General features: G+C 48.3%; 3 protein-coding genes across 6 annotated transcripts in view; all 3 read left to right on the top strand.

Annotated features, from left to right (window-relative positions):
• Window positions 1–22,349, top strand: part of LOC136629067 (zinc finger protein 585A-like) — a 243,278-nt gene that overhangs the window by 29,397 nt on the left and 191,532 nt on the right. The window lies entirely within an intron of this gene.
• Window positions 1–22,349, top strand: part of LOC136628993 (oocyte zinc finger protein XlCOF7.1-like) — a 129,226-nt gene that overhangs the window by 85,570 nt on the left and 21,307 nt on the right. The gene's annotated exons all lie outside the window — the stretch shown is intronic.
• LOC136629049 (uncharacterized) lies at window positions 12,181–20,628 on the top strand. 2 transcript variants are annotated; one of them, XM_066605172.1, is made up of 2 exons: window positions 12,181–13,082; window positions 20,329–20,628. In XM_066605172.1, exons 1-2 carry the CDS (start codon window positions 12,255–12,257, stop codon window positions 20,539–20,541), a joined length of 1,041 nt encoding a protein of 346 aa, XP_066461269.1. In that variant the 5' UTR covers window positions 12,181–12,254; the 3' UTR covers window positions 20,542–20,628. The 2 variants fall into 2 exon arrangements, with proteins under 2 accessions (XP_066461269.1, XP_066461270.1); XM_066605173.1 differs by lacking the exon at window positions 20,329–20,628 and adding an exon at window positions 16,978–17,082.

Raw genomic sequence — 22,349 nt, 5'->3', positions numbered from 1 at the left:
AAGGATGCAGGTAAGCGATTTTTTTTTTTTTTTTTAAATAACAAATGGATTGTTTTTAACGCTGCACAAGGTGGGGGTATGGTTATAAAAAAAAATTTGCATTTCGGCGTAGGACAACCCCTTTAATAAAGAATGTGAACACATGATAGTATAATATAATAACATCAACTTTTAAACCACATATGTCAAAACATGATCTGATGAATAAATGACATTATCGGCTATAAATATATCACATATAACCATTTTTAATTTTACTATTTTTACACAGTGATAATTCATAATGTATGTTGTCGTATCTTATGATATGGATTTATTCTGTTACATATTAATTATTTTAACAACAAAAAAATATTTTTTATTGTATTTTTCGTTTTATATTCATCAATCTAAACAAATCATAAAGAAAAAATTAGCAAAAAAGATTATCCTGTGTAATTAAAAAATAATATATTTCAAAAAGAGGCTTTTTCATTATTATTTCGTTGCATATTGATTATTTTTGACGAATCATACAGAAAAAACTATCCCACCCCGTTCATTATGATTAGAAAATACATTCATTGATGGAAGCCATATAACTAGAGATGAGCGAACCTACTCGTTTCGAGTAATTACTCGATCGAGCACCGCGATTTTTGAGTACTTCCGTACTCGGGTGAAAAGATTCGGGGGGCGGGGGGAGGCGTGGCGGAGCGGGGGTAGCAGCGGGGAACAGGGGGAGCCCTCTCTCTCTCCCTCTCCCCCCCACTCCCCGCTGCAACCCCCCACTCACCCAATGCGCCCCCCGAATCTACGGAAGTACTCGAAAATTGCGGTGCTCGGGCGAAAAAGTTGCTCTGCCTGCACAGTCCCACAGAGAACAAAGCAAGGGCTTTGAAAAACCAGCAGAAGATATTGCCGATCTGCCGGCAATCTCCTGCTTCTAAGTCTCCTGCTTTGTTTATAGGTTGCCATAGAGACCATCGGCTTGTCAGAAGCAAGCCGATGGTCTCTGTGGCAGGGAGAGCTAGTGCTTGGCTGTCAGAGGACAGCTAGGTACTAGCTCTTACAGCAGAGATCAGAGAAAACCTCCGATTTCTGCTGTGTTAACCCTTTACATGCTGCAGTCTATGTGACTGCAGCATGTAAAGGGCTGTCACTGCAGCATGTAAAGGGCTGTCACCATCGGACCCCCGGAATGTGATCAGGGGGTCATGATGGGTCCCTGTGGAAGTCCCCTAAAGGGACAAAAAAAATTAAAAAAATATAAAAAAAATTAATAAAAACACTTGTCTCCCTTTACTTGGTAAAAAATCAAAAATACAATCACACATGTGGTATCCGTGTGCGTCGTAATGACCCAGAGAAGGAAGTTAATACATTATTTAACCCCTTAATGACATGGCCCCTTTTTTTCTTTTTTCCCCATTTCTTTTTTTCCTCCCCCCTGTTTAAAAAATCACAACTTGTCCGGCAAAAAACAAGCCCTTATATGGCCATGTCAATGGAAAAATGAAAAAGTTATGGCTCTTGAGACACAACTGCAAAATTAGTTGAAATTCAATGATTAGACCGTTTTAAAAAACCTGCCCTGGTGGGTCTGACAGGGTGGTAGGAAACCCACCACTCAAGGGGTTAAAGAAAAGAAGCTAAAATGTTTCCCAGATTTTTATTTCGCTTAGCTACTATTTTTACACCAATTCTCGACTGTATGTGGTGGAGAAAACTAGTGAGTTGTTTTTTTAAATTTTTATTAGTTTTGTTGAACAAAGGTTCGTCTCTGCTTATTTTATTCATTTTGTAGGAAACTTTATTTAGATGGTTTTTGTTGTAACCCCTTTCCATAAGCCCGATGACAATGTCATTCTCAGCCGACTTATAATCTTTTTGTAATGAACAGGCTCTAATCATTTTCACCACAGCGATAGCCTTTTTGACGTGGTCAGGATGTCCACTCTTAACGTGGAGAATGGTATTCCCCGCTGTCTCTTTTCTGTAGGATCTAAATTCTATCCTGCCTGTCAACTCATCCCCTGTCATTATTAGATCTAGAAATGGGGTTTCATGTTCCTTCCTCTCTCCAGTAAATTTTAATCCCATCATGTTGTTATTTATGTATTGTGAGGGATTAGCGTCAGGATAAGGTAGCAGCGTGGGCATCCACAGCCAGAGAGAGTGACACAAGGAATAAAGTTCAAATTCCAGGCTTCGCCTGGGTTTATTGCAGCAAAAGTAAAGCAAAACAGGCCTTAACTCCCAGCCTACAGAAAGTAATCCCTGCTCGTCTGAGCACTTACTATACATAGATCGGTCCTGACTACTCACTGTCAAAAACACTGCTTGCTGCTCACAGCCAGTGTGGTCCTCAGACCTGCAGAGGTCTCACCACACATTCTCCAAGACCTGCAGACCCAGGCTTTATAAGGGCTGGTACCAGCCTCACCTGGTACGTTGGAGTGGCCATCCCACCCTTCGCTTTGACCACTCCAGGAAATGCCGGCCCCGACTATGCGGCTTGGAGCCACTACATACTACAACGTGTCAGTAACTTAGTGTTACTGACACACAAATGCTGGCTTCCTCCACTGAGCCAAGACTGCTCGGTGGCACGTATCTGCCGAGGTGTTCCCTAAAGCCTCATATGAGAGCATCCTAGGCGAAATGTAACGTCCCTCCAGCACTTTGCCGGTCACTGTCTCACAGTATTCAAAAAATGTGTTTATTCTTTCTTCTTTGCCATCCTTTGATCTATCTTCCCAGATGATAACAATAGTGTCGATATAACGAGCATACCACACCATGTGGCTTCCAAACGGATTATTCTTACAAAAAATAAATTGAGATTCCCAGTAATTCATGGTTAAATTTGCAATAGTAGGAGAGAACCCAAAAGCCCATCGGGGCTCCTGATATTTGTAAATAATACTCATTGTTAAACGTGAAAAAATTATGATTTAACAAAAACTCCACTGCCAATAAAATAAACTCTTTCAATTCTTTGCAGGTCCGTGTGCCAGACCACAGTTATTCTGTGAAACCTGTCTTCAGTAGGCTTAGCAAGCCAGTCACCTCATCATCCACCAGCTCATCCTCTGATTCCTCAGTCTGCTCCTCCCTCAGACTTATTGCCATAACAACAACCTCACTGACAGACAACTGTGTCTCATCCTCATCATCCTCAAATAGCTCTTGAGACAGTAATTTGAAGTCCCCACCCTCATCACCTTGAGTCTGTGAAAGTTCCACATTTTCGGCATCGGTCACGACAAACTTCCCACGTGGCTGTGGAACCGTTTTTTCTGACTCAGGGCAGGGACCTGAGAAGAGTTTTTGGGTGTATGCCTGTTCTGAATCTCTCCTTTTGCTGGAGTGAGAAGGCTGGGAGGAAGGAGGAGCAGCCTGAGGATTCAGAGGTGCAGTCCCTTGGCTAGCAAGAGTGGACTGCGTGGAAGGCTGGGTGTTGGATAAATTACTGGAGGCGTTATCCACTATACATGTCAGCATCTTATCGCACTGTTGTGCTTTTAATAATGGTCTGGCACGCGGACCTGCAAAATCTGAGATGAAGCTGAAGCTGGGGAGGGGAGATACGTGGCGGTCTACCAATCCCTCAGCAGCAGGCAAAGTTTCACCCAGCCCAGGACCTCAGCTTCTGCCCACACCCTCATTCGAACGCCCGAGTCCACGTCCTCGACCTTTACCCCTATTGTTCATCATATAGGATAAGGGATAGAGCAAGTCCAGAAAAAATTGAACCAGTGTAAAGCGCTGAGATCTAGGCCTAATTCACCGTCCACAGAGACTTGGAGATTTGAGAAACTCTGAGCAAGGCCAGAAAAAATGTAACCACTGAGAACTAGGGCTCATTCACCGCGCACGCAGAGGCTTTTAGACTTGAGAGATGCTGGGCTGCGGCAGAAATAACTTTAACCCACTGTATACCGCAGATACCTAGCCCTAATTCACCGCCCACAGACTTAGAGATATGACAGGCTGTATGCAGGCCCAGAAAAAATTGAACCAGCGTGTAGTGCTGAGATGTAGGGCCAATTCACGGCACCCACAGACTTTTAGATTTGAGAAAATGTGAACAAGGCCAGAACAAATGTAACCAGTGTATAGCACTGAGAAATATGGCGCATTCGCCAGGCACAGAGGCTTTTAGACTTAAAGGGGTTGTCTCGCGAAATCAAGTGGGGTTAAGTACTTCTGTATGGCCATATTAATGCACTTTGTAATATACATCGTGCACTAAATATGAGCCATACAGAAGTTATTCACTTACCTTCCCTGCGCTGGCATCCCCGTCTCCATGGTTCCGTCTAATTTCAGCGTCTAATCTCCTGATTAGACGCGCTTGCGCAGAAGGGTCTTCTCCCATCTCTTCGCTTCGGCACGAGCCGGCATTCTGGCTCCGCCCCCTTGTACGCGTCATCACGTAGCTCCGCCCCGTCACATGTGCCGATTCCAGCCTCCACTTGCTTTCGCGAGACAACCCCTTTAAGAGACGTCGAGCTGCGCCAGAAACAATTAACCCACTGTATAGCACTGGTAGATACACTGCAAAACAGCACCCACACATGAGTATATAGCATACATTGACACATGTGGGCAGAATAGAGCCGGGATGCTTGAAAAAAAAAATTGGTGCACTACTGGTCCCAGCCAGCCAAAATGATAATGCACACAATGAGAGGAGTAGTCCTAAAAGGACTGTTGGGTTCTTTAAGTCAGGATCCCTGCCTAACCGCAACCTAATCCCTACACTAACGTTTTCCCTATCTCTGCAGCTCTATCCCTAAACTCTGCCAGTATGCGTCTGAAGCGAGCCGCGGGCGGCATCAGTTTAAGTACTCGGCGGTCACCTGATACCGCCAGCCACTCACTGCTCTAGATGTGCAGAGGGCTGGCACGTCACAGCAGGAAGGGGTAATGCCTTCCCTGCATGTTTATTGGCTAAAAAATGGTGCTTAACATGCGGAGAAGGGAAATGAAATTTACTCGCGTACCGCGTGTTGCTCGATTCGAGTAGCGAGCATCTCGATTAGTCTAATACTCGAACGTGTATCAAGCTCGGACGAGTGTGCTCACTCATCTCTACTTTTAACCCATTTGCAGAATTAAACACAGGCATATCACACTTGCTTCTATCTGAGTGTGCCGGCCAAAGACAGAGATTATTTGCCTGGGTTTAATTAGTCTGAAGTTTCCACTTGTTTATCATACATTCGCGTGAGCATGGGTTAAATGAAGAATATACTGAAAAAGTTATTTTGCTGACCCTGTGTCGACTGCATGGGTAGCCATAGCTCTGTTTTTCATATTATCCACTACCCTCTTAAAGGGGATGTGCTTAAGGGGCTCGTGTATGAGAAAACATCATATGAAGCATAAACATGGCAAGTGACATATATAAATACCTTGTTGTATTTAATGTAAGCCATTTGGATGCCCTATCTCTGCACACAATGTAGATATCTGGAGGCATTACTACAATGATATTATTCAAGATGCGCATCACCCAATTACTTTCTGGGCTCCTGGTCTTCTGCAATGATCTCTACTATAGATGAGCGTCTCGAGCGGTGGAGATACTCGCTAAAGGCAATGCTCGCTCAAGCAATTGCCTTTAGCGAGTATACTCGCTCATCTCTAATCTCTACTCTTATAAACCTGTAAAATGAATGTTATATGTCATTCCAGAAATGTCCAGTAATCCAGAATTTAGAGGCCACATCCACAGACTTTCCAATGGCCTGTGTAAATAGGTTACAACCTCCATAGACATTGAAATAACTTCCCCTTCTTGTATTACCTCTGAGATCAAGACAACCTGAGAAAAAGAATAGAATATCAGCAGATACTTTTGTAGGTATTTTCTCTTTATCATTTTATAATTCCCTTGACACAGCCTCATATCTGCCCGCACGATCATCCTATATGGGCCATACACACTTCTAACAAGCAAATTAACTGTTCACTTGCCTTAGAATGAAGTTCACAATACCTTCAAGTGAGAATTGAATGATCTGAGTTTAAACATTTTTTTCCAAAAATCCCCTGCTAGCTTCACTGCCCCTTATCATAAATGCTTCTAAAATCTGTTGTGTGAACATACTTTTACTCTACAGGAATATTTAAATTAAAAATTAATTTTATATCCAAAAGCTTTTCCTGAAATACTGTTATTCTCACCCAGCTTTTTCTGACAGCCCCAGATTTTCACCCCCTCCTTTGCTGAGGAGAGGATGACCCATTGCATACTTTTACATCATCTGGCTCCACCCCTTTGATCCTGGCCAGTTGTTCGATTCTTCATGCTCTCATTTGAAATTTGCCATCTCCACATTCACATCACAAACAAGTCTTTTACCACTTGTATTTTGCCTATTCAACTTTCTTTTTGCCTATTACACACACTTACTGAAATGCTTTAATTCACGTCCTCCATTTTATTTTCCTTTTTCGAACTGTTCACCTTCACAATCCACCCGTATAACATGTCTTTTTCTTCCTACTAGCTATTTCAGCACTGCTATATACTTCAAGCATTGCAAAACATATTAGAAAGCGGACAATGTTTTAAAAAAATGAAATACCAGTCATTAGTAAAATAGGTATATCTCTCAAAGTATTGAAGTAGTAATATGAATAGAATATGAGAAAACACACATTCAACAAAAGGTTATTAGATAATAAGGAAACTGAACAGTCTGTAAATTATGCTGTTGAAGTATTGCAAAAAAAGGCATTGTCAGCATATAGTTGGGATTCTCTCTGTCACTTTACCATCCTCTATGTTTTCAGATACATTTGTTATCGGACCACACCGCTACCGATCTGATGAGCTCGTTGCCAGGTGCCAAATTGGTAGATATGGAAGCCCGTGATGAGGAGATTTTGCTAGCATTATCTATCAATAGCATGAAATCACTCAATGTTATGTCAAGACACTTCTCCAATGAATTCTACTTTATTATGAACATTGCCAACTCTTATACAGAAAGAATGGGCATATCCAAATGTTGCCTGGTACAAAGATTAGTGTTACGTAGCTTACTGTTACAAAGGTGAAAATACTTATTGATCACAAGACTTATTGACATCTACCAAATATTCTCAAAGCTCTTAAGGTTCGTCTCAGACACAGAATTACCTAAGTCAGGATATTGCTGTTGCATTAGACAATAGTTCTACTATCGCTGTGTGTCTTCTCTGTTAACATAGCTTAGCCTTATTTAATTTGTCTGTTGACTTCTTATCTTAAAATTCTAGTTCATGGCATTACAAAGCATAGGTTTTAGTCTTCTATTTAAGGGTCAATAGTCCAATACAAGGTAAGAAACATACACTTATTGCATTCTAAAACTTAACACTTTATATTCCATGACACATTTATCCATAGTCTTTGATTGCCTGACTGTAAGAAGGTAGAGGGCGTACTTTGCCTTTTTGCCCTTCTCTCTCTCCTACAATCTATTTGGCAATCTTTTGGCCATCTTCAACACTATGACTTAGTATACCAACAATAGCCTTACCTAAATTTTCTTTCTCTCAGGCCGGTTCTGGCTTGTCACCACTTTACACCCACATAAGCCCTTATGTAAATCCACCCCCAACCCCCTTATTGATTAGAGAAGCCTCCTAGAATTATTCTTTTACACTACTCACAGCATGGATCCGTACCTAGGAAAGACTCCTTTATTTTTTTTCTTCTCTCCTAACAGTCTGCCGAGCTCTCTGTGACTGGTAAAAAAGGTTTTTAATAATAATAATCTTTATTTGTATAACGCCAACTTATTCGGCAGCGCTTTCAGGCTTCGATAAATGTAAAACAATACAACAATTACTATGTGAGGTACATTCGGTTTGAAACAAATGGGTTGGGGGTGGTACAGGTGGTGCAAGGGGGGGAGGAGCAAGGCATGGGGAACACAGGCAATAGGGGATTTCATGTGGAAATCAATTATTAGAAGGCAAACGGGGTGGGGCACCATAGGTAGGGGCGGGGGACTAGGTCTGGAGATTTGGTATGCTTCCCTGAAGAAGTGTGTTTTTAAGGTACGTCTGAAATTTCGTGCATCGGGAATTGTCTGGATGCCTTGGGGTAGAGCATTCCAGAGGATGGGTGCTGCTCTGGTGAAGTCCTGTAGGCGAACGTGTGAGGTTCGTATTACAGGGGTGTTTAGTCTGTGTTAGCCGATCGGAGTGAGCGGGCTGGGTGGTATACTGACAGGAGGGAGGCGAAGTATTCTGGCGCGGCACCATGCAGAGCTTTGGAATAGGGAGCTAGTTCTCCATCAGTCAGGTCTGTCTCAGGGACCTGTTCTTTGGGGCTGAGGAGGGTGTGGAAGGTCTCAAAGAGTTGTTTGGAGTGGTGGGATAATGAGGAGACAAGGGAGGTGAAATAAACTTGTTTGGCATGGTGAAGGGCTAGGTTATAAGTTTTAAGCATGAATTTGAAGTGGAGGAAGTCTGCTGGCTGGTTTGACTTTCTCCACAGCCACTTGGCGCACCTAGAGCACCGCCGGATGAAGCACGTTTGGGACATGGACCAAGGTTGCCGTGGTCCCCACACACATCACACACACAGCCCTACTCCATCCATCCTGACCCCCACACATCACACACACAGCTCTACTCCATCCATCCTGACCCATGCACATCACACACACAGCTCTACTCCATCCATCCTGACCCCCCACACATCACACACAAAGCTCTACTCCATCCATCCTGATCCCCCACACATCACACACAGCTCTACTCCATCCATCCTGACCCCCACACATAATATCCACAGCTCTACTGCATCCATCCTGACCCCCACACATCACACCCACAGCTCTACTGCATCCATCCTGACCCCCACACATCACACACACAGCTCTACTCCATCCATCCTGACCACCACAGATCACACACACAGCTCTACTCCATCCATCCTGACCCCACACATCACACCCACAGCTCTACTCCATCCATCCTGACCCCCACACATCACACACACAGCTCTACTCCATCCATCCTGACCCCCACACATCACACACTCAGCTCTACTCCATCCATCCTGACCCCCACACATCACACACAGCTCTACTTCATCCATCCTGACCCCCACACATCACACACAGCTCTACTCCATCCATCCTGACCCCCACAAATCACACACAGCTCTACTCCATCCATCCTGTCCCCCACACATCACACACAGCTCTACTCCATCCATCCTGACCCCCACACATCACACACAGCTCTACTCCATCCATCCTGTCCCCCACACATCACACACTCAGCTCTACTCCATCCATCCTGACTCCCACACATCACACACAGCTCTACTTCATCCATCCTGACCCCCACACATCACACATAGCTCTACTCCATCCATCCTGACCCCCACACATCACACACAGCTCTACTCCATCCATCCTGACCCCCACACATCACACACAGCTCTACTCCATCCATCCTGTCCCCCACACATCACACACAGCTCTACTCCATCCATCCTGACCCCCACACATCACACACAGCTCTACTCCATCCATCCTGTCCCACACACATCACACACCGCTCTACTCCATCCATCCTGACCCCCACACATCACACACAGCTCTACTCCATCCATCCTGTCCCCCACACATCACACAGCTCTACTCCATCCATCCTGACCCCCACACATCACACACACAGCTCTACTTCATCCATCCTGACCCCCACACATCACACACACAGCTCTACTGCATCCATCCTGACCCCCACACATAACACACACAGCTCTACTCCATCCATCCTGACCCCCACACATCACACACAGCTCTACTCCATCCATCCTGACCCCCACAAATCACACACAGCTCTACTCCATCCATCCTGTCCCCCACACATCACACACAGCTCTACTCCATCCATCCTGACCCCCACACATCACACACAGCTCTACTCCATCCATCCTGACCCCCACACATCACACACTCAGCTCTACTCCATCCATCCTGACTCCCACACATCACACACAGCTCTACTTCATCCATCCTGACCCCCACACATCACACATAGCTCTACTCCATCCATCCTGACCCCCACACATCACACACAGCTCTACTCCATCCATCCTGACCCCCACACATCACACACAGCTCTACTCCATCCATCCTGTCCCCCACACATCACACACAGCTCTACTCCATCCATCCTGACCCCCACACATCACACACAGCTCTACTCCATCCATCCTGTCCCACACACATCACACACCGCTCTACTCCATCCATCCTGACCCCCACACATCACACACAGCTCTACTCCATCCATCCTGTCCCCCACACATCACACAGCTCTACTCCATCCATCCTGACCCCCACACATCACACACACAGCTCTACTTCATCCATCCTGACCCCCACACATCACACACACAGCTCTACTGCATCCATCCTGACCCCCACACATAACACACACAGCTCTACTCCATCCATCCTGACCCCCACACATCACACACACAGCTGTACTCCATCCATCCTGACCCCCACACATCACACACAGCTCTACTTCATCTATCCTGACCCCCACACATCACACATAGCTCTACTCCATCCATCCTGACCCCCATACATAACACACACAGCTCTACTCCATCCATCCTGACCCCCACACATCACACACACAGCTGTACTCCATCCATCCTGACCCCCACACTTCACACACACAGCTCTACTCCATCCATCCTGACCCCCACACATCACACACACAGCTGTACTCCATCCATCCTGACCCCCACACATCACACACACAGCTCAACTCCATCCATCCTGACCCCCACACATCACACACACAGCTCTACTCCATCCACCCTGACCCCAACACATCACACACACAGCTCTACTCCATCCATCCTGACCCCCACACATCACACACACACAGCTCAACTCCATCCATCCTGACCCCCACACATCACACACACAGCTCTACTCCATCCACCCTGACCCCAACACATCACACACACAGCTCTACTCCATCCATCCTGACCCCCACACATCACACACACACAGCTCAACTCCATCCATCCTGACTCCCACACATGACACACACAGCTCTACTCCATCCATCCTGACCCCCACACACACAGCTCAACTCCATCCATCCTGACCCCCACACATCACACACACACAGCTCTACTCCATCCATCCTGACCCCCACACATCACACACACAGCTCTACTCCATCCATCCTGACCCCACACATCTCACACACACAGGTCTACTCCATCCATCCTGACCCCCACATCTCACACACAGGTCTACTCCATCCATCCTGACCCCCACACATCACACACACACAGCTCTACTCCATCCATCCTGACCCCCACACATCACACACACAGCTCTACTCCATCCATCCTGACCCCACACATCTCACACACACAGGTCTACTCCATCCATCCTGACCCCCACATCTCACACACACAGGTCTACTCCATCCATCCTGACCCCCACACATCACACACACAGCTCAACTCCATCCATCCTGACCCCCACACATCACACACACACAGCTCTACTCCATCCATCCTGACCCCCACACATCACACACACAGCTCTACTCCATCCATCCTGACCCCACACATCTCACACACACAGGTCTACTCCATCCATCCTGACCCCCACATCTCACACACACAGGTCTACTCCATCCACCCTGACCCCAACACATCACACACACAGCTCTACTCCATCCATCCTGACCCTCACACATCACACACACAGCTCTACTCCATCCATCCTGACCCTCACACATCACACACACAGCTCTACTCCATCCATCCTGACCCCCACACATCACACACACAGCTCTACTCCATCCATCCTGACCCCACACATCTCACACACACAGCTCTACTCCATCCATCCTGACCCCCACACATCACACACACAGCTCTACTCCATCCATCCTGATCCCCACACATCACACACACAGCTCTACTCTATCCATCCTGACCCTCACACATCACACACACAGCTCTGCTCCATCCATCCTGACCCCCACACATCACACACAGCTCTACTCCATCCATCCTGACCCCCACACATCACACACACAGCTCTACTCCATCCATCCTGACCTCCACACATCACACACAGCTCTACTCCATCCATCCTGCGGTGGGCGTGTTAGAGTGCAGCAGTGTGTGCTCAGCTGTTGGAGAGTGAAGACGTGTAGGCAGCCTCTCCCTCTTCCAGGGGGAGAAGGTCTGCTTTTCCCCAGCGAGTATGCCCTCGCCTGGGGCATCCACTGCCTCCCGGGATGGACCGGCGGGGGGCAGCGAGAGGCAGCCGGTTCCAGGAGCCAATACAGAATTAAGGAGGTCGCAGAGACTGAAAGTGCAAGCGGCAGAAATTAAAGGTAAGCCCCAGGAGGAAGATCTGTACTCCTGGGGTGAAAGAAAGGATGGAGAGACAGCGGAGCAATTAGCCACCCGCTTTAATAAGTACAAGCGGGAGTTTGAGGCAATAAGCGGCAAATTGAAGAAACTGCAGCATGAAGTGCAGGGTCTGAAAGCCCTGCTAGAGACATGCTCAAGAGACCAAAAGAAAGACTATCAGGACGAAATAAAGAACATAATGGAGGAAATTAAGAAACTGACAGCAAGAAAAGACGCTATAAAGGCAAACGGAGGCAGCATGTCGGAGAACTGGAGACACCAGGAGCGCTTTAATAGGAACATTCCATTCTATACCAGCAGTGAAGAGAGTGCAGAGGAAGGCTGCAGAGGGAAAACCCAGCTTTCTGCAAGCCTGCAGCAGCATTCAAACACTGCTAGATCGCAGGGGGTTAATGAACAGAGCCCCAGAGGCGGCCAAGGAAAGCAGAGGACGGGTCACGAGTCTGACGCTAGCATCCCGGCAAGACAAGCCGACCCGCCCCTCTCAGGTTCATCCATGGAAGAGGAAAGTGACAGCGGCGGGTATCTACTCAGCGAGATCCAGAAAATGGAGGCCCCCCCGGATTTGAGCAAGCTGTGCTTCGGGAACGAGACACCTGAAGAGGACACCCGTATCCGCGCAAAAGGCCAGGCGAAGAAGGCTACAGTGGAAGTGGTAAGTTCAAGATATGTGCCACTTCCTGATAATGCAATCCCTGCGGCAGGGGGTCGCCCGGTGTCTGAAGTGGCACCGGGAGCCAGTCAAAAGGGAGAGAAAATAGAACCATTGGTAGCCCCCCGTGTCCAGTCTGGCAAGGTGCTTGCTGCAGGGTCAGACTGCAAGGGGGAGGGGCATAGTAATGATGGTTTCGCGGGCTCGGTGGAGCAAGTACAGTTGGAGCATGTAGCTAAGCAGGTCTCCTCAGACCAGGCTACTGTGGTGGAGGTACAGGAGCCGGGTGAGGGGACTGATGATATGGATTGTTTGCCAATAGTAGATGAGCAGTGCCCTGGAGGGGGGGAGAACGCACAGGCGGCAACGCAGCAGCAGCCGGTGGTCTTTCCTCTCCAGGACAAAGGAAAAGATACTAAAACAAAAGGGACCGGGCAGGGGTTAAATGTATCAAGAAAGGGCAGAGGCGATGCCAGTGTAAAATCAGCAGTGCCAGCAACATTTAATGTAAAACCTGAATCCCAAACTCTCCGGGCTAGTACAGGCACGGGGCTAGTGTCCAGCGGGGAGTTAGGAGTTAAGGCAGCGGATCGTGCACAGGAGACGGAGGGGCGGGGAGCTGAAGCAGCAGGGAGTGGAAAGGCAGGAGTGATTAAAAAGGGGCAGCTGATGAATGAAAGTAAAAAGCAGTCCGGGGTTCTCAGCACTCAGAGGGTTAAAAATGTCCAGGGAAAAAAAATAGATGTAAAAGCAGTAGCGCCCAAGGAAGGTGCTACCGGGAAATCAGTTGGGGCAATTAAGACAGCGCCAGACCCGAGTGCTAGAGAAACCGCGCCAAAGTCAGTCTCTTTGGAAGATGGTAAAATGAGAAGAGCTGCGAGTTGTAAGAGTGTGGCTGAAATAAAGGAGGGTAAAAGAAGAATGAGTGAGAGTGGTCGGGATGGCCGGCTGGGGAGGACCCATGCCATGCTGCAAAGTGGCTCGTCGGGGACCCTTTCGGTGCAGGCCAGCCCGAAGGTAAAGAAAGTAGCAGGGAAGACAGTACAAGCAGTTTCCCAAAACAAGAGGGGAGGGGGAACGGAGGAGGGACAAAAGGGAAATAAAAGAAAGAATGGTGGAGTGCATGAGGGGGTGAAAGTCATAAAGCAAGTAGAAGCAGAGGGAGAGAAGGAGATTGTAATAGATAAGGGAAATGAAGGGCTAAACACTGATAAAGGGGAGGAGGGGAGTGTTGAAGGAACAAAACAGAATAAAATGCAGAATAACAAAGGTGTGGAGGTTGAGGAAAGTAGGGAGAGTGAGGGGAGGGAGAAGAGTGTGGGTGCAGGTGAGAATGCAGGTGAAGGATGCTGGAGTGGAAAAATTATGGAAGGGGGAAAAGGGATTGAGCCTCCCCAGCAAGGGAGCGGGAGCAATAATGAGATGAGTGGAGATGAGAGGGGGGCTATGCCGGGCCCTTCATCTAAGCCCTCCCCTCCCCGCAGTAGTAACCCCCCGGTGGCCCCTGGGGCAAAGAGCTACGCTGGTGCAGTTCAGGGTGATGCGAGGAGGGTTTTGTCTGGTGGCACGGATAGGGATTTAAGACAGCAACTCACGGCCGCTCTGAGACGGGGCGAGAGGTCTGCCCTTATAGATGGTGAGCAGGTGGATTTAAGTTTTTGGGTTCAACGTTTTGGTCTTTCTGCCTTCCGAGAAAATATGGGAAATTGGTCACTCCCAACAGGCGGGCCAAGGGGGACCAGAAGGAATGCAGTCCGTCTTCGGTGGGAAAGTGATGAAACATGCCCTAGGAGGAGTGAGGTGGTTGAACTACTGCTGAAGATGGGCTTCAGGGCACATAACATCTTTGCTCTGATCCATCCCTTCGGTACCCCGGAGTTCGACATCAGTTTCGTAAGGCCAGAGGGTTTGGAACTCTTCTGGACCAATTACGAGCTGGTGAAGAATCGGCCTGGCTGGCGGGATTTCAGGGTCTCCCCCCTGTCCCGCCAGGACGATGTAAAGACGGTGACTGTGTTAACGCGTAATGAGTCTCTGTCTTCGCTTGATATCATGACCTGGTTAAGTCGTTTTGGAGAAGTTAAGGGTGCCCCGGTGAAAAACCGGGATGAATATGGTATCTGGTCCGGGGCATGGACTTTTCTGGTCCAGCTGAGCCGGGCGGGGAACTCAGTGACCCACATCCCCTCCTCGGCCTATCTGGGTAGGGACAGGATCTCGGTCTTCTACCGGGGACAGCCTAAAGTGTGTCACCGATGCGGCGACCCCACCCATTTTAGTGCAGACTGCACTCAGCAGGTGTGCTTCTCATGTGGAGGGGTAGGCCATACAGCCGCATCGTGTAGGGACATACGCTGTCACCTGTGTGGTGTTCTAGGACACCCCTACAGCCGCTGCCCTCGTTCTAGTGCCAACACGGCCCCTGAACCCACGGGTAGGCCTCAGGAGACGCAGGGTGAGGGTCTGCCGGTGGGGGAGGGTGTTGACGGGGGTACTGGGGCTGAGGGTCCAGTGAAGAACGGCAGTAAGACAGCAAGTCAGATGAGACGCCTGGAAGCCAGGAAGGCGGCAAGGGCAGGTGAAACATCTGGGAAAACCATTGGCACGGTCCGCGCCCCTGCCCTTGAGAAAGCTCCTGCTACTGAGGCTCCAGGGGAGAGCGAGTTGGAGGAGGAGACCGAGAGACTGCAGAGGGAAGAGGGGTCCGCCTCTGGCGCCGCTCTGTCATCAAATGAAGATGGCAGAGAATGGCTGGAAAAGAGGCGGAAAAAGGATGTGAAAAAGAAAAAACAACCAGGTAAAAGGAAATCTTCTCCTGCCCCGGGTCAGAGACTAATGGAAGGACAAACCGGCTCCCCTCTGGTGTCTCTTTCAAACCGTTTTCAATCCCTTGAGGGGGAACCTGAATCTCCCTTGCTAGTGGGGGTGACGGGGGAACCCGAGAGGGGTGGGGAGGGGCCGGAGGATGTGACCCCCCCTCCCGTCCTTGGGAAGACTGAGTCCCAGGGGAGGGAGGAGGTACCGAAGCCACCAGACAAAAGTTTGGCGTCCCCTGAAGAAGGAGGGGCAACAATCGAGGGCATGGATATGTCTGCGTCATTAAAGAGAGGAGGAGAGGAATGTGGGTTTTCGGGTGAAGAAAGGGGAAGGGATAAGATAAGAGTCATCCAACCTTAATCACCTTAGATGGCGGCACTCAGTCCGTTGACGCTGGCGACCATTAATGTAGCCAGCATTAAGTCAAATACTGCAAGATTTATGGCCTTTGATTTTTTCAGCCGTGTTGAAGCTGATATTTTATTTTTGCAGGAGACCAGGCTAACAGATTTAGCCAGTATATATCAGGCAAAGAGGGAGTGGACTCACGGGCCCTCCTATTGGTCTCTTGCGGCCGAGCAGTATAGCGGAGTGGCGGTTCTTTTTAAAACCGCAGATGTCACATGCCGACGGGTGATTGAGGTGGAAATGGGGAGGTGTTTGGTCCTAGACGTCCTTGTGGGAGGTCAAGAGCTACGACTGATTAACATCTACGGTCCTCAAAGTCAATGTGAGCGAAAGGACCTTTTCACAAGGATCAAGCCCTATCTTTTTTCAAGCCGGTTGGTAGTCTTTGGTGGAGACTTCAATAACGTCACGAGGCTCTGCGATAGGGGAGGTACCAAAGACAGACTGGATTATGATAGCGTCGCTTTGAATAGAATAGTCAGTGAGGCTCGCCTGGAGGACATCCACATCAGGCATGCCCCAGGCAACACGGTGTTCACCTTCCATAGAGGTAGTAGTAGGTCTAGGATAGACAGGTTTTATTTAAAGGAGGAAGCTGTCTCCTCACCTTTATTGGTGGTGGAGGTGGAGTTCTCCGACCACTGTTTAATTATGTTTACTTTGAATGTTACAGATACCCCTCGGATGGGTAGAGGTTTATGGAAATTGAATTCGGCCCTCCTGGAAGAAGCTGAGATAAGACAGTCCTTTGAGGAGTTCCTTCAGAGCCAGATTCCGCTCATGGGCCTATGTAACAGTAAGTCAGAGTGGTGGGAGATTTTCAAGAAAAGGGCAGCGAGGTATTTCCGTGAGCTCTCTAACCTCAGATCCTTGTCTTGTTATCGTTTATATCAAGGACTGAGGAGGAAACTCGAGAGGCTTGTCTCGGCGGGGGGCAACCGTGAGGAAGTCTCCAGAGTGAAATCCCTGTTAAAAAGGTGCCAGTATGATAGGTACACATCCTTGGTTTTTGAGAGGGATTTCGGGAAATTCCGCTCGCCCGACCCCTACAGAAACTGTAGGATGTCAGTAAATAGTAAGATGGTTACAGGACTGATTGATAGTACAGGGTCTCTGAAGAGGTCCAGTTCAGAGATCCTGGAGGTAGTCAGATCCTACTACTCGGGCCTTCTGGCAGGGAAGGATCAAGATCGAGACAGGCTGTCGACTTTCCTGGCTGAAACCATTCCTGAAGAGAGAGTGACCTCTGGGCTTGACGTTTTGACAGACGCTATCAGAGAAGAGGAAGTGAGACTGGCCTTTGAAGGGCTTAAGCTCAAGAAAACGCCAGGTCCGGATGGCTTATCATCCGAGTTCTACAAAACCTTTAAGGAACAGTTGGTTCCCCTATTGACTGAGGTATATAATGAGTGCCTTTCCTCGGGTACTCTGCCAGAGTCAATGAGGAGGTCAGCCCTGATCATCTTGTCAAAGGGTAAGGATCCGTCCCGGATTGAGAATTGGCGTCCCATAGCGCTGCTCAATACGGACCGGAAGATTTTGGCTAAGGTGCTGTTTAATCGTTTGGTGCGTTTTGCACCGGAGCTGCTTTCGGGTGATCAGCACTGTTCTGTTCCAGGCCGAAGCACATTTAGTGCCGTGCTGAGTGTCCGGGAGGTTGTGGAGCAGGGCAGGGCTGGGAACTGGAGAGGGTTCTTGCTGTCCTTGGATCAGGCAAAGGCTTTTGATAAGGTTAACCATGAGTACCTCTGGTCGGTGCTTTTGAAATATGGTCTGCCGGTAGGGTTTGTCAATTGGTTAAAAACTTTGTACAAAGGGGCTGAGAGTTTCCCGCTGGTGAACGGTTGGGCTGGGCGCCCCTTTTTTGTGGGATCCGGGGTTCGTCAGGGCTGTCCCTTAAGCCCCCTGCTATACGTGTTTGCGATCGACCCCTTTTTAAGGAGGTTGGGTTGTGGGCCGTTGGCGGGGGTTGGGGTGGGCCTGGGGGACTCTGGGCCGGCACTAAAGGTGGTGGCCTACGCCGATGATGTCACGATTTTCGTCTCTTCTCGCGAGGAGGCGGGATGGGTGATGTCGGAGGTTGTGGAGTATTCAGAAGTAACTGGATCCCAGCTCAACTGGGATAAGTGTGGAAGTCTCTGGTTGGGAGAAGGAGATCCTGATTTTAGTCTCTCGGACACCCTCCCAAGACCCCAGGAGTCATTAAAAATTCTGGGCATCCATTTCGGCCAGGGAAATTATCCCGAGACAAATTGGGAAGGCAGACTAAAAGATGCCAGTCAAAAGGTGGACCAATGGAAGGGATGGTCTTTGTCCCTGAGGGAAAAGGTGAGCCTCATCAAAACCTTCCTGCTCCCCTTATTTATCTATCTAGGCAGCGTGTGCATCTTGCCAGAGTCTTCTTGGACACAGATCTATAGCCTGTTCTTCCAGCTGTTATGGGACAACAGGCTGAACCTAGTGAAACGAGAGGTCACATACCGCCCAAGGAGACTAGGGGGATTGGGTATGGTCAATCCCGTGGTGTTTTTAGTCAACACCTTCTTGAAGATTAATCTAGTCAACTTCCGCAATGAGGAAAGGGCTCCTTGGTGGGTAGTTTCCTCTAAGTCATGGTTTCGGCCCTTTCTCCAGGATTGGGTGAGAGGAGGGCGAGTGAAAGACCTACGCACGCCGCACGGACATCTCCCGGCTTACGTTACTCCGGCTCTGAAGCTTATCCGTCGATGGGGCTTGGGGGCTGTGGAGGTTGAGACTCTCTCGAGGAGGTTCCTTGATAGGAAGGTCCTGACCTCCCGTTTCCAAAAGCCATTGGCCCTCAAGGACTGCCCAGGCCAGGACCTGGAGGGTGGGTTGGTTTTGTTAAATTCAGTGAGGGTCCCTATGAAGTTTTGGGATTTGGCCTGGCGCTCTTTCCACGGAAAGCTGTATGTGAGGGACAATCTGAAGTATAGGAGCACGGAGGAAAGAAATTGCCCCCGTGAGGAGTGTGGCTCTACGGTGGAAACCATGGAGCATTTCCTACTTCAATGTCCCTTCAATACAGAGGTATACAGAAGGGTGGGGATTTCCATCGGCTGGCCCCGGCTGGCTGGACTCTCCTATTCCGAGTGGGCGTATGGAGCTTTCAGAGTTCTGGGTGGCCGGGATAAATGCACGTTATATTTAGTCAGCCTAGTGGTTAGATATTTCACGTGGCACGCAAGGTGTCTAGTTTCGACACGTCAGAAAATCCTCCCGGTGGAAGTAGTATGTAGGGGCATTCTTGATGACCTGGGGAAGGTACGTTCTTGGGAGGGCAGCAGGTTGGGAGCGCCAAAGGCATCTCGGTTATGGAGGGGCCTTTCTTTTACGGTGCCCTAGCCTGTTTCCCTTTCCGATTCCTGGTGGTGGGCTGGTTTTTCTCACACTAATAGCTTTTTGTTTTGTTTTAAGTGCAAAAGGATAAATAGGGCTTGCAAATGACTGAACCAGGACTCAATGGTAAGACGGTGATGGTAAGAGGGTGAAGGGAATTTTCTTTATAGTGAAGAGAATTAAGTGTGTAACAAAATGTAATTAAATTATATTGAGGGAAAAATAAATAAAAAAAAAAAAAAAAAAAAAAAATTATATTTAAATTATATTTTGTGTATATATGTATATAATATGCTGTAAATATTAGATTAGTTATTGTGTTGGAAAAAATAAAAAAATTAAAAAAAAAAAAAAACAATAAAAAAATTAATCAAAAAAAAAAATATATATATATATATATAATCACTAATTCTGTAAGTAGGTTATGGTATAACTTCGTAGGGAAACAGAAAATTGTATAAATAATGTTAACATTTCATGGTATCTTCTTTTCATGTCTTAAGGGCCCGGCATAGCGTAGGGGGGTTTATGAGGGGAATGCTCTAGGTGGTACCAAAAGTTATTTCATTTCAAATGAGAAAAAAAAAAAAAAAAAATCTAAAGCCAGTTTATTTGTTTTTCTTTCTGGGGAACGTATGCTGGCATTGCTGATTTGTCTGGCATCGAGGATCTTCTGGCACCAGAGAGTCCATGGGCAGTAAGGGAAGATACAGACAGAAAAACTAAAGCAGGAGAAGAGGCAAAGAACAAAAGAGAAGCTCAAAAAAGGTCAAGAGAGGATGAGGAGGTCCTTATTTTTCTGTTTTGTTCAGAAGAAGCAAGCTTCCTGAGCGGACATTGTACGGACTGGAATACACATGTTGTGTTAATTTGTGTTTGATGCTCCAAACTGTGGAGAGAGTCATACTTTTGTTTTGACAATTACTGTTATGTTTCCTAATTTTATAATAAAATAGAGTTCCATCCATCCTGACCTCCACACACACAGCTCTACTGCATCCATCCTGACCTCCACACATCACACACACACAGCTCTACTCCATCCATCCTGACTCCCACACATCACACACACAGCTCTACTCCATCCATCCTGACCCCACACATCTCACACACACAGCTCTACTCCATCCATCCTGACCCCCACACCTCACACACACAGCTCTACTCCATCCATCCTGACCCCCACACATCACACACACAGCTCTACTCCATCCATCCTGACCCCACACATCTCACACACACAGCTCTACTCCATCCATCCTGACCCCCACACATCACACACACAGCTCTACTCCATCCATCCTGACCCCAACACATCACACACACAGCTCTACTCTATCCATCCTGACCCTCACACATCACACACACAGCTCTACTCCATCCATCCTGACCCTCACACATCACACACACAGCTCTACTCCATCCATCCTGACCCCCACACATCACACACAAAGCTCTACTCCATCCATCCTGACCCCCAAACATCACACACAGCTCTACTCCATCCATCCTGACCCCCACACATCACACACACAGCTCTACTCCATCCATCCTGAACCCCACACATCACACACAGCTCTACTCCATCCATCCTGACCCCCACACATCACACACAGCTCTACTCCATCCATCCTGACCCCCACACATCACACAGACAGCTCTACTCCATCCATCCTGACCCCCAAACATCACACACAGCTCTACTCCATCCATCCTGACCCTCACACATCACACACACAGCTCTACTCCATCCATCCTGAACCCCACACATCACACACAAAGCTCTACTCCATCCATCCTGACCCCCAAACATCACACACAGCTCTACTCCATCCATCCTGACCCCCACACATCACACACACAGCTCTACTCCATCCATCCTGACCCCCACACATCACACACACACCTCTACTCCATCCATCCTGACCCCCACACATCACACACACAGCTCTACTCCATCCATCCCGACCCCCACACATCACACACACAGCTCTACTCCATCCATCCTGACCCCCACACATCACACACAGAGCTCTACTCCATCCAGCCTGACCCCCACACATCACACACACAGCTCTACTCCATCCATCCTGACCCCCACACATCACACACACAGCTCTACTCCATCCATCCTGACCCCCACACATCACACACACACAGCTCTACTCCATCCATCCTGACCCCACACATCACACACACACAGCTCTACTCCATCCATCCTGACCCCCACACATTACACACACCCACAGCTCTACTCCATCCATCCTGACCCCCACACATCACACACAGCTCTACTCCATCCATCCTGACCCCCGCACATCACACACACAGCTCTACTTCATCCATCCTGACCCCCACACATCACACACACAGCTCTACTCCATCCATCCTGACCCCACACATCTCACACACACAGCTCTACTCCATCCATCCTGACCCCCACACATCACACACACAGCTCTACTCCATCCATCCTGACCCCAACACATCACACACACAGCTCTACTCTATCCATCCTGACCCTCACACATCACACACACAGCTCTACTCCATCCATCCTGACCCTCACACATCACACACACAGCTCTACTCCATCCATCCTGACCCCCACACATCACACACAAAGCTCTACTCCATCCATCCTGACCCCCAAACATCACACACAGCTCTACTCCATCCATCCTGACC

Source organism: Eleutherodactylus coqui, chromosome 5, assembly GCF_035609145.1.
Source record: "Eleutherodactylus coqui strain aEleCoq1 chromosome 5, aEleCoq1.hap1, whole genome shotgun sequence".
Lineage (NCBI taxonomy): Eukaryota > Metazoa > Chordata > Amphibia > Anura > Eleutherodactylidae > Eleutherodactylus > Eleutherodactylus coqui.
This window is presented reverse-complemented; position numbering and strand designations above follow the sequence as displayed.

Bases quoted from the DNA above. Each gene is read 5' to 3' on its own strand.
- LOC136629049 (XM_066605172.1), top strand. From the start codon at position 12,255: ATGCCCTCGCCTGGGGCATCCACTGCCTCCCGGGATGGACCGGCGGGG. The intron at 13,083-20,328 runs GTAAGTTCAAGA...TCTGGCATCGAG, and splicing joins AGAAGGCTACAGTGGAAGTG to GATCTTCTGGCACCAGAGAG.